This window comes from Convolutriloba macropyga, chromosome 6 (genome assembly GCF_964194025.1).
Source record: "Convolutriloba macropyga chromosome 6, txConMacr16.3, whole genome shotgun sequence".
Classification (NCBI taxonomy): Eukaryota; Metazoa; Xenacoelomorpha; order Acoela; family Convolutidae; genus Convolutriloba; species Convolutriloba macropyga.
The window spans coordinates 41,748,781-41,765,335 of record NC_134473.1 but is presented as its reverse complement, the minus strand read 5'-3'; the positions used below and the strand labels follow the sequence as shown (position 1 = coordinate 41,765,335).

The window sequence follows — 16,555 nt, the reverse complement described above, 5'->3', positions numbered from 1 at the left end:
AAAATGTTTTAAAAAACGATTTAGATCTCATCTATGTGCTCATAGTAGGTGATGTAAATCTTACCGGAATAGATTGGAGTCTTCTGAGCAGTAATAATCCCTATGAATAAACGTTTCGCCAGGTTTATCGAAAACACGGATTTTGTTCTCTCATAGAGGACAAAAACACTGAACATGATTGCTTTCTTGCAATTTTTCCTGACACTAATTCTTTTGCTCATATCCACTCGACATTTTCCGATCACCTAATTAGCGCTAGAGTAAATTTTTCGAGCAGCAAGTTTGAGCAATCAAAATCAATTTATTCTTTCCGAAACGCACATCTTCCCAGAATTGCTGAAATATTCAGTTACTTTGATGCCTCAGCTGGAGAAAAAACCACAAACTCTAAATTTTTAAAATGAACTCAACTTTTGCTGCATGGTCTTTACCCCTCGGAAAACTAGAAGGCAAAAGGAAGCTCCAGTTTTCGTCTCATTCTATTCTAAAGAATATTCTAAAGACAGCTAAACGACGTCAAAATACATAACATAATTGATAGACTTGAAAATAATTTAGCAACCAGTTTATATGAATTCCTTTGCAGATTTAACTTTGACAGAAATTTTTCAAACTATTAACAGCTTTCACCGTATTCGTAATCTGCCCACTAAAATGAACTTTGATGGAAACAACATTTCTGGATCATTGACAATTGCCAATGCTTTCAATCAAAATTTCGCAAATGATTAAAAAAACCCGAGCCCTCTTTCAGTGCCACTTGCTTCAACAGACCCATAATTTGTCTGGAAGTTATGTATTTCACTAAAAGTGAAGTAAAGTCAATGATTCTAAGTTGTCATTCGGTTTCTGAGTAATGCGATAAATTGCAGCCAGTTTTTTTTTTTTGAAAACCTTTTTAGCCGCCATTGCTCCAGTTGTTACTTGTTGAGATATTTAACAAAATTTCAGATGAGCAAAAGTTTGCAAAGAGCTGGAAGGAAGCAACAAATAAACCTTTGCATAAAAAAGAGTCGAGAATTGACATAAAAAATTACCGACCAGTGTCAATGTTGTTCGCGGTTTCCATAATTTTTGAGAAGTTATTGTATAGAAAATTAACGGATCGTTTAATGAAAATTTTACACGAACGCAAGCATGGTTTTAGGCCCAAGAATTCTACAATCACTCAAAAACTCGAGTACTGTGGAAAATTTTTCCGTTAAATGCTAAAGAGACTGCATTAAGCATTTATCTCGATATTGCAATGGTGTTCGATACAATAAATCACAATGCAATTTTGTTGAAGCTTTTGCATTTTGGATTTGATTACCATTTTCTCGAGTTTTTTGCAGATTATTTATCTGTGTTTGCTGTTTTTATGTTAGCGGTGTACATTAACGACCTTCCATCTCTATGGAGAACAGCAAATATCTTTTTGCCGAAGACACAAAAATTATTGGAACTCAAATGACTTTATTTTCACTAAAAATTGATGTAAACAAAGCTATCAAAAGGTCAAAAGAAAACAGGTTGGAATTGAGAATGGCAAAGTTTGAAGATATATGTTTTGATGTGAAAAAGTTAGATAAGTGTAGTGTTTACTTGTATGCAGATGACACAGAAATTACAAGCAAATCTTCGGTGAAAGATCTTGGTATAATTATCACTTATAAATTGAAGTGAGACAGTCATATCAATCACTGGCTATCGAAGGCGCAACAAAAGCTTTTTTCTTGAAGAGAAACGTTCTCTTTTCTACAAATACGAGACTAAAATTAAGTTTATACAAAAAAAAATTCTATCAGTTCTCCTTTAACCGTCAAAAGTATGGTTCTCGAAAAGGCCAAATTGCAGAAAACCAGAAAAGATGCAAAGACGGGCGCTCAAGTGGGCTTCGAATAAGAAATCTTTTTAACCGATAGTGACTACAATCAGAGCCTCATTTACAACAATCTGTTGCCGATCAGTTCTCGTTTGATTTGAAAAGATCTTCTTATGCTGAACAAAATCTACAAGTTTGATGATTATTGGGAAGTTTTCAAGGGACCATGCAGAAACCGTTCTGCAGCAAAAAGTTCTTTGAGGATAAATGTTAATTGAACAAAATCAGTCAATTTGGAAGAGTATTTTGTTTTGAGAGTTCTGTATTATGCAAAAATTCTCACCCAACGTAATGACAACTCAACTTTTGACTGGACATGTCCAGCAGTGTTATTTCCGAAACAGTTGAACTTTCTCTTGAAATTTAAGGTTGTGAACTTTAAATACTATCAGTATCCTGTAAATTGGTCCTCTTTTTGTAATTAATTAACAAAGTATTCCTGTATTACGGGTACCAAGTTAATTTATTAATAATAATATTAATAAACAATGCGAAAATGTATAAAATCAATTCCGATACAACGCAAGAAATAGGGCATATTAAAACACTGAACCAAACGACAAAAAATTGAAACTGGTTCTCGTCTGGTTTTCCCATTTTACCCAGATCATGAGGATGATATATCAATGGATTCATTAAAGCCATTAAAACATATATTAGAACAGAAACGCTGAGATTATAGATAGGGTGGAGGAATCACAAGTCGGAGATTTGATTGAATTAAACATTGAAAAAACATGGTTTGCAATAACATCGCAGTCCAGCTTCCCAAAATTTCAATGTCATTGGCGTTTTTTTGAAAGCCCAAGAATTCGGATTGTAAAGTGTCGATATTTTTTTTTCAAATATGTTCGCTTTTTTGCTTTTTGTACGTTAATTACAGAAAATGAAAAATCAAATTAAATTGTACTAATGACAGTTCCACGTAGCGTCATAAGTAGTTTCAAATAAATATATCTAGTTTTTTTAATCCAAAACTTATGGTTGTTTTCCCTTTTAAAAACATATCATCTTTAAAATAAACCATAGATTATGGATATTTGCAAATTTTTTCTCTCCTTTTCCGGTCATTTTTTGCCAGTTTTGATATTACAAACATGTTAACATTGTTAACGATAGTATTGGTTTCAACCCTAAATATAGAGGTGTGTTGTCGAACTGTTTGCTGCAATTTTATGGCTAATATTTTGGCGAACTTTTTCAAAACTCCGCTTTTTCTCATCAAAAAGAGCATCTTTAAAAATAAGCTTCTTCAGTCCATTTTGTTTAAATTTGGCGGATTAACGCACCAAGAACTGGTAACACAATCTTTGTTTACTTCAAAGAGGGACGTTTGTACCGGTTCAACCTTTGAGAGTGTTCTTGAATTAAAGTTTTTCCAGGTTTTTAACCAATATTTTTTTTATATATATATACATATATTTATATATATATATATATATATATATATATATATTTATATACATATTTTGCATATATTTTGATATATTGACTTTTTGTCAATTTTTTTATTTACACAATATTTGCAGCAATTATTTGTTTCGAAAAGACGAATAGCAATAACCAGGCTAGTTTTGTTATAATCGTTGTTTTTTTAAAGTCAAACAAAATTTCGGATTGTATGCTGTCTGTGTTTTGAAAGAATTTTTGCCTTTTGAAAGAATATATTGACTTTTTGTCAATTTTTTTTTATTTACACAATATTTGGAGCAATTATTTGTTTCGAATAGACGAATAGCAATAACCAGGCTAGTTTTGTTATAATCGTTGTTTTTTAAAGTCAAACAAAATTTCGGATTGTATACAGTCTGTGTTTTGAAAGAATGTTTGCATTTGTACTTTTTGTTAAGGAAAAATTAAAATTAAGGCTTTCTAATGAGAGATCCCATTGGTTCCCTCAAGACTTTCAAGGAAACCTGTCGAAATTTTTAGTCGGAAGCTTATGGTCCTTTCGACTGCTAAATACATATTTTCAAAATATATATTGGATTATTGAGCTTTGCGACAGTTTTCTTCCTTGTTCAACTTATAGCCTCAGGTCAGCACGGACAGGTTGCATCGATTTATAATGAATAAAAGTTCAATAATTATTCTGGCTTCGCATTCTAAGTAATGGTTTCTGCTTTGATACAACGCGTCTTCAAAAAATTCTTAATTTTTGGAAATTTTCCCATGTTTGAGGGTCTTTTTCTTGCTCTTTCATTTTATTGGCGGGTCATATACCTTATTACTGGCCAAAAAGAATGCACAATTGAACATATCAGTTTTTTATCAGAACAATTTTTTAGAGCAATTATTTTTGATCAGTATCTGATATTTTTTTCTATCTCTTCCTCATTTGGTAGACAATTAAGCCCCAATTAAGTATAAGTGCGGTCGAAACATTATGTGCTAACGCACATTACCGATTACCGAGTCTCTTTGTCTCCATTTTGAGCCAAAACAGTCAGTTATTAAATTTCAAATGACGAGTTCGTTTCTGTCGCGGTCACAAGAACTGGCATACTTTTGATTGAAATTCAGTTAATTGAGAATTAAGTTTTTTTCATTCCTTTAGTTAATTGCAGATAATCAACACAGATTTTGTCCGTATAATTCAAATCATAATTTTTTAAGCATATTTTTTTAAAGATTTCTTGCAAGACTTTGGCAAAAACTCAAGAGTGGCAATTATTTTTTTCATATTACCTTTATGTCAAAATCTTATTCATAGAATTTGTAATTATCTTCACTCGGAGATAAAAAATATTTAGCTGACAAACAATATTTTAGCTGACAATGTTCATTTCCTCAGAACCCAAAAAATACGCTAAATAAGCTCGTTTATGTACATCGTAGCAGCAAAATTTTTCCATCAACAAAGTTACCTAAGGAGGTCGTCCATCGCACATTTCTAGAATTCAATAAAGACATCCCGGATCTGAGAATACCATCAGAGATACAAAGTTTCCATTTAGCACAATGTATTGATCTTGCTAATGATTAGTCATGCAAAATCATTACCAAGCAACAGATGAATTTTGATGAGTTTGATGATTATTGGGAAGTTTTCAAGGGACCATGCAGAAACCGTTCTGCAGCAAAAAGTTCTTTGAGGATAAATGTTAATTGAACAAAATCAGTCAATTTGGAAGAGTATTTTGTTTTGAGAGTTCTGTATTATGCAAAAATTCTCACCCAGCGTAATGACAACTCAACTTTTGACTGGACATGTCCAGCAGTGTTATTTCCGAAACAGTTGAACTTTCTCTTGAAATTTAAGGTTGTGAACTTTAAATACTATCAGTATCCTGTAAATTGGTCCTCTTTTTGTAATTAATTAACAAAGTATTCCTGTATTACGGGTACCAAGTTAATTTATTAATAATAATATTAATAAACAATGCGAAAATGTATAAAATCAATTCCGATAAAACGCAAGAAATAGGGCATATTAAAACACTGAACCAAATGACAAAAAATTGAAACTGGTTCTCGTCTGGTTTTCCCATTTTACCCAGATCATGAGGATGATATATCAATGGATTCATTGAAGCCATTAAAACATATATTAGAACAGAAACGCTGAGATTATAGATAGGGTGGAGGAATCACAAGTCGGAGATTTGATTGAATTAAACATTGAAAAAACATGGTTTGCAATAACATCGCAGTCCAGCTTCCCAAAATTTCAATGTCATTGGCGTTTTTTTGAAAGCCCAAGAATTCGGATTGTAAAGTGTCGATATTTTTTTTTCAAATATGTTCGCTTTTTTGCTTTTTGTACGTTAATTACAGAAAATGAAAAATCAAATTAAATTGTACTAATGACAGTTCCACTTAGCGTCATAAGTAGTTTCAAATAAATATATCTAGTTTTTTCAATCCAAAACTTATGGTTGTTTTCCCTTTTAAAAACATATCATCTTTAAAATAAACCATAGATTATGGATATTTGCAAATTTTTTCTCTCCTTTTCCGGTCATTTTTTGCCAGTTTTGATATTACAAACATGTTAACATTGTTAACGATAGTATTGGTTTCAACCCTAAATATAGAGGTGTGTTGTCGAACTGTTTGCTGCAATTTTATGGCTAATATTTTGGCGAACTTTTTCAAAACTCCGCTTTTTCTCATCAAAAAGAGCATCTTTAAAAATAAGCTTCTTCAGTCCATTTTGTTTAAATTTGGCAGATTAACGCACCAAGAACTGGTAACACAATCTTTGTTTACTTCAAAGAGGGACGTTTGTACCTGTTCAACCTTTGAGAGTGTTCTTGAATTAAAGTTTTTCCAGGTTTTTTGCCAATATATTTTATATATATATATATATATATATATATATATATATATATATACATATATTTATATATATATATATATATATATATATTTATATACATATTTTGCATATATTTTGATATATTGACTTTTTGTCAATTTTTTTATTTACACAACATTTGCAGCAATTATTTGTTTCGAATAGACGAATAGCAATAACCAGGCTAGTTTTGTTATAATCGTTGTTTTTTTAAAGTCAAACAAAATTTCGGATTGTATGCTGTCTGTGTTTTGAAAGAATTTTTGCCTTTTGAAAGAATATATTGATTTTTTGTCAATTTTTTTTTATTTACACAATATTTGGAGCAATTATTTGTTTCGAATAGACGAATAGCAATAACCAGGCTAGTTTTGTTATAATCGTTGTTTTTTAAAGTCAAACAAAATTTCGGATTGTATACAGTCTGTGTTTTGAAAGAATGTTTGCATTTGTACTTTTTGTTAAGGAAAAATTAAAATTAAGGCTTTCTAATGAGAGATCCCATTGGTTCCCTCAAGACTTTCAAGGAAACCTGTCGAAATTTTTAGTCGGAAGCTTATGGTCCTTTCGACTGCTAAATACATATTTTCAAAATATATATTGGATTATTGAGCTTTGCGACAGTTTTCTTCCTTGTTCAACTTATAGCCTCAGGTCAGCACGGACAGGTTGCATCGATTTCTAATGAATAAAAGTTCAATAATTATTCTGGCTTCGCATTCTAAGTAATGGTTTCTGCTTTGATACAACGCGTCTTCAAAAAATTCTTAATTTTTGGAAATTTTCCCATGTTTGAGGGTCTTTTTCTTGCTCTTTCATTTTATTGGCGGGTCATATACCTTATTACTGGCCAAAAAGAATGCACAATTGAACATATCAGTTTTTTATCAGAACAATTTTTTAGAACAATTATTTTTGATCAGTATCTGATATTTTTTCTATCTCTTCCTCATTTGGTAGACAATTAAGCCCCAATTAAGTATAAGTGCGGTCGAAACATTATGTGCTAACGCACATTACCGATTACCGAGTCTCTTTGTCTCCATTTTGAGCCAAAACAGTCAGTTATTAAATTTCAAATGACGAGTTCGTTTCTGTCGCGGTCACAAGAACTAGCATACTTTTGATTGAAATTCAGTTAATTGAGAATTAAGTTTTTTTCATTCCTTTAGTTAATTGCAGATAATCAACACAGATTTTGTCCGTATAATTCAAATCATAAAGCATATTTTTTTAAAGATTTCTTGCAAGACTTTGGCAAAAACTCAAGAGTGGCAATTATTTTTTTCATATTACCTTTATGTCAAAATCTTATTCATAGAATTTGTAATTATCTTCACTCGGAGATAAAAAATATTTAGCTGACAAACAATATTTTAGCTGACAATGTTCATTTCCTCAGAACCCAAAAAATACGCTAAATAAGCTCGTTTATGTACATCGTAGCAGCAAAATTTTTCCATCAACAAAGTTACCTAAGGAGGTCGTCCATCGCACATTTCTAGAATTCAATAAAGACATCCCGGATCTGAGAATACCATCAGAGATACAAAGTTTCCATTTAGCACAATGTATTGATCTTGCTAATGATTAGTCATGCAAAATCATTACCAAGCAACAGATGAGTTTTTCTTAACATGTGGAAATGAACCCTGATGGACTAGTCTAGAGTATTTTTGTGCTCCCATAAATTATGGATGCGTTTGATCATGATTTGGGAATTCCGAATTGTTTCCAAATGAGCTCCTTTTGCCTCTTAACTTCATTCTAATTGTCTAGTGCCGCCAAAAGGCATAGCAGCCTTTTACACACCAGTCTGATGCCCCTCTCCCCACATGAAGTTATATATAGAACCAGAAAAAGACTTTTGAACAGAGTTTCCACAATAGCAGCCTGTCTGGTAGCCTTTGGGGAGGGGTCTCTTCGGAACTGCATTTATTGTTCAAAAAGACTCCACGGATAAGTTATTGATCCTTCCTAACTTAAGTTATTACATGCCCAAGATAACCAGCGGCTAACCGCAAATAAGACAGAGAAGAAACAAAGGGAGATAAAGAGAGAGTAAGCAAGAAGAAATGCAATGCCTGCGCGCCATTAAGGGCCGTATGCTAACTTATTACGGTCAACTTAGACAGGCGGGCACACAACTAGAACCCGAGATTCACTAAAAGACCATAAGCAGCCACAGACCAGAGGAACAAGTAGCCAGCTAATTGACTAAATCCACCATTATTCACACAACTAATGCAGAATGAGTGAAAAAAGCACATCCAAGGCAAAGAAAATGGGAAAAGGCCGATATTGATTTTAGCTCGACCCCAAAACTCCCCCACGCCATATTCAACTACCTTCCTTTCCATTCGATCTTTAATAACCCGCGTTCAAGACGAATGCTCTATTTGGACATAGAAACCAAACCGGAAATCAGTATGACCCAAAAAAGAAACATCGATAATTAACTTTTAAAAAAGGACGTACAAATTATGGATATTACAAAAATCGAATACATCACGGCGATATACGTGTTAATCCTACGAGATGGATAAACGGCCCCCTTCTCTTGCCTTTCGTACTCTAGTTTCTCTTAATCAGACGCACAAAACAAACTCTTGCAAAACAATAGGCTTAAGAGCACAAAATGAAACAAATGGCCAAAACATTTGCAAAATAACAATAGTTATAATCACATAAAGGTCAGAAGTGCAAATAATCAGGATTAAAGAATGCAAATATAAATTAGCCTAACAATATATGATGGAAGAAGTTCAGATGCTCTCTAGGTTGCTAAAAAGGTCCTAAATGGCGGAGGAAGTAAAAAAATATAGGAGCTCAAAAATCCTGGTTGTAATAGCTGATCCGGTAATTAGACCCTTAAAATCAAAACTCATTGAGTTTGTCAACACTCATTGAAAATTTGGTTAATCGAAGAGCTATGAAACAGAAAACAACTCATCTGAACGAAAAACGACATAAAGCTGCAATTACCGCCTCAGTTTGGACTATTGAGTTCAAAAATCATAAACAAGTCACTAAATACTTGTGTTTTTCAAAAGAATTTTTTGAATTTTCAATTGTAGTTTTTTAGAAGCACTTTGGTAATTTACAAGCAACACTGCTTTCACTCATTAACTTTCGGATTTTGATCGCTGATCATATTCTACATATACATATATATATTTACTTCATACAAAATATATATATATATATATATATATATATATATATATATATATATATCATTGCGAGATCGCTTTTTTCTTTAGTCACACATCGTACAGAAAAAAAAACACTATTTTGTATATTGTAGCTATCAGGATCTAGCATTCCTTTACATAAAAAAATATCAGAAATTATAGAAAGGGAAACATTTCGAAGAGAAAATTTCGAAGGAAAAACGAAAAGGTGAAAAGGTAATTGTGTGAGATTGCGTCGAAATTTAAGATGAAAACAAACGGAGAAATTTGAATTAATATTAGTTAGGTTAAAAAGATTTTTGATTGTCACGATTTATTCTTTGCATTTTCCAGCCTCAAACCTAACGATTTTACCTATTTGACCAAAAATATTTGAACGTCAATTTTGTTTTTTTTTCTCCAAAAATTTGTTTAAAAATTTTCCCCGTCTTTTTTTCGGCTAATTAAAAATTTTGTAGGAGCCAATATTTGTCTGTACCAAACGAAAAATAGAAGAGTTTAGGCAATTTAGCGCTCTTAAAAGCAGAAAATGTAGTATTTTCTAAATTCTTCAGCTGTTTTGCAAACCATTTTTCGTATATTCCAAAACGCGGAGACGTAAAAAAAGGGTTTCATTGAGTGAACCTAAAATCAAAAAATTTCTTCATGTTGGGGTTTGTATTGGTGCTTTATGTGCTCAAAGTATAAAGAACTTTTAATTATTCCTTTCAAGAGAAGGCGGGAAGGAACTGTGCTAACGCACTGACGCGCGAGCCTCTTTTTATTTGAATAATCATCGCTTGATATGTAACCTGAAGAGACTTTGGATTTATCATTGCTTAAATTTTTTTGCATTGCATAAGCAAGCGTACAGTTTGAATTACGTGTGTAAACTACTTTCAGCAGATCCAGTAAAATTTTACCGAAATGAAAAATACTTCACAAAGCTTTACGATGAAAAATTCAGTAGAAATAATACAACAGAGCGTAGGATATTAGGCAAAAACTCCATTAGACGAGAACAAACGTTGCAATCATAAGGCAAAAAACTTTGAACTATAGTTTTGTGGACATTAGGAGAACACCAATTAAAACACTTAATGCGGCACTTTAAAATCAAGTTGACACCATACGGTACTCAAAAGTCCCTAATAATTGTCTTCACATCAGAGTCAGTAAACAAAGCACATGTAAACAGTACCATTTTTGCTAACTATTTTGACTTTCGCTAACGTTTGGGCAAAAGTATTTGGTAAAAAATAAGGAGGCAAGAGTGGAAAACATGATTCATTGCTTTATCTTGAATGGGGTGTAGGAAAAATCGAGAAAAATATGGCTTAAATTGCTGGCCGGACCTAATCAAAACGCTAATTTTTTAAAAAAAAAGTAATATAAACTTTATTGATGTTCTCTACTTTTTCCCCATATTTTTTTTGCAAATTCTTTCGGCCGAATATTACCGAGGGCTGTATAATTGATGGACAAGTTTGAAAAGTAGTACATTTTACATGTGTTTTGCTAAACCATTTTCATGTAAAGACAATTGTTGGACACTTGAGTACTTTATAGCGTCAAATGGATTTTGGAAGTCTTTTAAGTGTTTTAATTGGTATTCACCTAATGTCCACAAAACTTTTGTTCAAAATTGTTGCCTAATGGCTAAAAAAATGTGTTGTTCCAATCGAGTTTTCGCCTAATATCCCATGCCCCACTAACATCAAATCAAAACATCGTTCATCGAAAAAACAAATTTTAGAGTCAGTTAACTCGTCATACTCGGGCAAACCTCAGTATACTTTGACATTTTGCAAAACGAATCATTAGCAAAAATGAAAACTTGAAACGAAATATTTATCGACATCAAATATACAAGCTACAACTCGAGGGCTTAAAGGAAAAGAAAGTTCAACTTTTTTTCGCCAAATTTCTCAACACCTTTGAGCCTTCATATTTTTGTGCTTTAATGAAAAACACAAACCAAAACTTCAAAAGAAACAAATTAGACTGTATTTGTTTGATTGTTTTTACGTACAGATCGATTTTTCCTCAACTTACGTCAAGAGCAAATATTTGTTATTTCTCAGGAGAACATTTTAAGAATATAAAAAGCATTTCACGAATTTGTATAGTAGAGTTTCTTTAAAGTATCGCCAGATTAATAAAAAATTTAATTTTTCCTCATATTTCATTGCCGAATAAATCAAAAAGGCATTTTTGTTCCAGTTGGTTTGTAAGAATCTCTTGATGTGAATAAAACAACCACATTTGAGAATGGTTAGAATAAAGAGTTGACAATTTATGCAATGCTAATAGGATTCACAAGGTATCAGATAAAACATCTTTGGCTAGCATTATGTAGAGTGAAACATGACTTGTTGGTTATTAGTGAGGGCAGGGTACAGGTCTACGAATTTCTCCTTAAGTGGGAGCAGGGAAAGCATTTAAGAGTGAAATTGAATAATTTATGCATTATTGTCAGGCGCATAATTTACATAATTCTACCTCGTCATGTGGCCTGTAGTACAGTACAATGAGGGTAATTGGTCTGATGCAATTTGGACATTGAGGAGGTTATATCCCCCTCCTTCCCACCACTCCACTCGACCAGGATGGAGGGGTAGCAAGCAGTCGGCGGGGAGGGGTGGGGGTTGTAGGAGGGATTGGGTAATTTGAGGAAATTGTTATTTTGTTATTTGATGAAGAATCAATTAGAGTTCGGTAATAAGTCCCTAAAGGAAGGTCCTTTCACCCCTCACACTACAACAAATGCTACAAGAGTGAACATAGCCTATGTTGGTATCAAGAACTGCTGCTAACATAAGTAACTAGTAGTCATGTAGTTGTAATTATTGTTTTTTGTCCTTTTTACGTCATCAAGCGGCGTAGGGCAATTGGAGATTACTGTCCATTTTAATTCCGGCCACAGCAAGCTACAGGAAGCTTATAACATCAAGGCAACAGCTATTCAAGCCTGACAGACATCAATGAACAAAAATAGTAACACTAAACAATCAATAAATTCACAAGATCAATTTAGACAGCATAGTAAAAACCTTAGAGCATCTTTATAGCGGATTGCTTGAATTTATTCCGAAACAAAACACATTTGACCTCCAAATGTATCCAATTTCAAACAGGGCAGGCAAATTGCCGGGCAATAGCCGCCCTTGACCCGCATGACGCACATTGGGATTGAAACAAACAGAAAAAAAATTAAGAGATAGAAATTGACAGAATTTTGCCAAGTGTCGAAGTGTTCTTATTTGGCGTGAAGATTCTGAATATTCGGTTAGAATCCAAAATAACACTTAACTCAGCCTTTAAACTGAAGGCTCTTAGGCATAATACTAATGCCAGCTAGAAATCGCTTTAATGAACTTTGATAACCTAATGCATTATGACTTAATGACCGGGCTTTATATGTTTATCCCGTTTCTTTTGATTTTGCTCTTTTGACTTTGACCGTGCTCACTACATTACGTAATTCAATACGTGAAAGAACTTCAAATCTATTCAGTTGAAACAGTGAGTGAAGTGGGTCAGAAGTCAAGCGGGAAAATCGTGAATCATGTAACTTACGAAAAACGTTATCAACAGGCAAAGCGAATTTAAAAAAAACATAGCAGGACATAGCAGACGTAAAATTCAAAATTTTTCATTGACTAAACAAAAACTATACCTAGAATGGACTATGAGTGAATTGGGAAAACCATTTAGAAAAAACTCGATCCAAAAAAATCGAAAAAGCAGTAAAAATCAAAGTGAAATTGCCGCATGTGAACAAAAAACCACAAGAAAGAAAGCGAACTTTTGTTCAAACACCGTTTTCTCACTCTACTTTTTAATTAGATTGAACAAATATCACGCCACAGAACCGCTCGCTTCACTTCCTGTTTCGGCGTGACCACAATCACTGCTCCAATTTGACTTCAGAAATCCTGAAAATAAGAGAACAGATCTTAAAAAAAAGACAGCGCCCCAATACAATTCAAATTCTTTGAAATGTAAAAAAGGAGAGCGCCTAAATAATAGCCGTTGAGAGGCTGGCGGCGGCTATTAACAACTTTTTTGTAAACAAATGATACAACGATTCCAACAAAAAAGGAAAACCACAGCAAAATAAGTATAACAACGTGACTATGCAATGTATGAAAAACTTACAGGTGTTTGCTTGAGAAAACCGTTGCGTACACTCTTTGAAAGCTAAAATTCAATCTAAGGAGAATTTTTGCTGACTACTAGGCAAACTTTTAGAGCCTTTTAGTGATATCAATATTTTCTAGGATGCCCAGAAAAAGTGGGCAAGAAACTTCACTCTCTGATTAGAGACATGTGTCAAACATACTGATATTGATAATCTGTCTATCCGAGATCAAGGAACTCGATCAACTCAGATCATCAAAACGTAAAGGGGGCGAGACTAGTTCGTTCAAAATAAAATGCACCAGGACTGTTCCGAGAGCAAGATATATTTCTGATCAAAATGAATTTTGAAACTCCAAAGTGTTATCACATTGGTACTTGAGCAAGACAAAGCCTTATCATAAGTATAACCGAAAACCCTTCTATGAGCTTGATCCCGTTTCAAAAAAATTTTAAACATTAAACTCGAAAATTGCAACGCTTTTGAAGGCGTTTCGGGTCAGAGGTTGCCAATAAATAAATCGATCAATATTTCCAATATCTCAATTTTATTTGAAAAAAATATATACCGTATGAGCCAGGAAGCATAGTTACATTACAGCTCAGAGCAATGAAACAAGACGCACCTTTAGTGTCATTCATGATGTATGACATGTACTCGAAGAATGACACGAGGATGTTGCTTGGCTCGGCCTCTGAAGCACTCAGAGAGGCAGCAGAGGTAGAACTGACAGCCGAGTAAATTTCCTCAGTTCCTCCAGCTGCTGTAGGCGTTGCTGTACCACTTTCGCCCTTAGCCACACAATCATTAGCACCTAAAACATAAGAAGGTTCTGTCTATGCTTTCGCGATATAAATACAAATATAAAAACAGACAGAGAGATAGAGATAGATAGAGAGAGAAACATCGTTTTATTAAGTCAATCGTAGTCTAATTATTATGCTGTTAATATTTATTAGCCTATATACAATCATGGCTATTTCTCTTTTTATATTTCCAAAATTCCATTCGACACCATTCTGTATCTGGGCTACTTCCGTCAATACAGGTACCACTTGTGTGAAAATGGACATGTTCTAGATTAGAACTAGCATCTCTTACTCGCAAGCATAAAAATTAACCCATTACAACTTATCTTAAGCTCCCGAGCGTCTCTTATAAACCACTTTCTTGTTCTTTTCTCTTCGTCAAGGCTTCATCTCTAGACGCGTAAGCCTTGAACAGGAAAAGTTTTGTCTCAAGCTATGTCAGAATTGTCAAATGCGCAATTTTCATTTGGTTGTTTTCTCTCAAACTTCTAACACACAAATTGTGCATCACCAACTTCACTTTTATCTATTTGATGGCTAAGCTCAGAGACCGGTTGCTGGGTCAATAACCTGTTGGAGAGATCTAAGCAGGTGTCTGTGCTGTGAAATGCAGCATCAGTACTGGATTTGAACCAGCATCTCTTACTTTTGTAATTGATGCGCTAAGAATTACACCAACTGTTCCTCAGCTCTCGAATTTGAGCTAAGACTCGTTCCTTTGTTCTTTATTATCCATCAAAGTTTCGATCCTTTAGACACCTTTATATCGATGAACGGAAAGAACTTTTTGTCAAACAATTTCAATTTCATCTTATGCAACATCTACCATTGGATTTTCTTTTTAATTATTATTACAAATTGAATTACGCAAGCTAACTCTGTCTCTAGGCAAGTGCGAAATGAAATATTTCATTCACAGCGCATTTCATCATAAAAACAAACCTCCAGGAAAGAATTGAACGTTTTATGATGTCTCAGCAAAAATGAGATAAACAAAAATTGAAAAAAATCGACAGAAGAGTTACAACTGCAGACCAAAAAAACTTAAATTTTCAACAACAAGAAAATCTGCATTAATACAAACCGAGTTCTAAATCTTGCTCCACTTGTTTTTTTTTCATTATTCGGATCAACCAATATATTTCGTCCAGACAGTTGTGGGCGGTACACGTAAAAAGCCACGTCAAGTTTAGAAAAAGTTTATTCGCTTATATCTTTTCCATGTTTTTGTTTTGAAGTTCAAAATTTTGTCACAATTCAGCTAATTTGCCATAATTTTAAGCTTTACCCACTAATTTTCTAACATAAATGGTTGTTTCCTTAAAATTAACAAATTAAACATAACCGACTAAACGTCGGAAGAATTGCTCTCGAACGACTAGTGGGAGCTCTAATCAATTGCAGCTTGCTTCAGTCGACGGGGAGGGGAAGCATAAATGGGACTACGCAGTTCAATAGTGGGCTTCAAATAATCACAGTAGAGGTTAACATATACCACATTAAGATTTAAAGTGAAAAATAGCACCATTTTCGGCGCAATTTTCAATTGACTTTTAGTATTAAATTGCCGCCAATTGAATCCAGCTGCTTGAAAATGTGATGGCGAGAAAATTTTAGATCACCCGAAACGCTAAAAGTCAAGGCCGTAAAAATCACTCAAAAAGTCAAAAACGTCCAGAAAAAATTTTTCATAAAAAAAGACACACACGTTTACAATAATTGCTATGAGCTTCGTTCAAGAGCAATTAAATATCGTAATAGTAATAGCAGTAATCATTACCTAAAGAAGCATTTGTCGTTAAGGGATAATACACTTTCAAAAAATTTGACAAATTCTGGTTGCTTTAGCAATAAGTGCATGCCAAGTTTTCAAATTTATTCCAAAAAAAAACATTGTGCCCACTTCCGCTAAAACTAATATTTCGATGCTGAGGCTGGAAATGTTTTAGCTAATTCCTAATTAATATTAGACCAAACAACTCAAAGAGCGTTTAGCATTTTGTTCGGACAATATTTCACAATAAAATAACCAGCATCTTTTACTTTTCCAAATAGTACTCTAACAATTACACCAACTGGTCAGCTCTCGAACTTGAACTATGACTCATTCCTTTGTTCTTTTTCATCTATCACAGTTTCAATCCTTTAGCCACCTTTATATCGAACAATGTAAAATACCTCTTGTCAAACAATTTCAATTTCATCTTACGAGAAATTGGCCTTTGTCTCACTATTATCAAAATTTGAATTACGCAAGCTAATGTT

The 16,555-nt window shown here is 33.4% G+C and overlaps 2 protein-coding genes across 2 annotated transcripts in view; one reads left to right on the top strand and one right to left on the bottom strand.

Annotated features, from left to right (window-relative positions):
- LOC142341689 (trace amine-associated receptor 7c-like) overlaps nt 1-16,555 on the top strand; it is an 84,205-nt gene that overhangs the window by 2,585 nt on the left and 65,065 nt on the right. The window lies entirely within an intron of this gene.
- Nucleotides 1-16,555, bottom strand: part of LOC142341690 (armadillo-like helical domain-containing protein 3) — a 153,934-nt gene that overhangs the window by 121,385 nt on the left and 15,994 nt on the right. Inside the window, exon 2 of the mRNA XM_075392842.1 lies at nt 14,107-14,295. Coding sequence (XP_075248957.1) covers nt 14,107-14,295 — 189 coding nt within the window. The remainder of the gene's footprint in view (nt 1-14,106; nt 14,296-16,555) is intronic.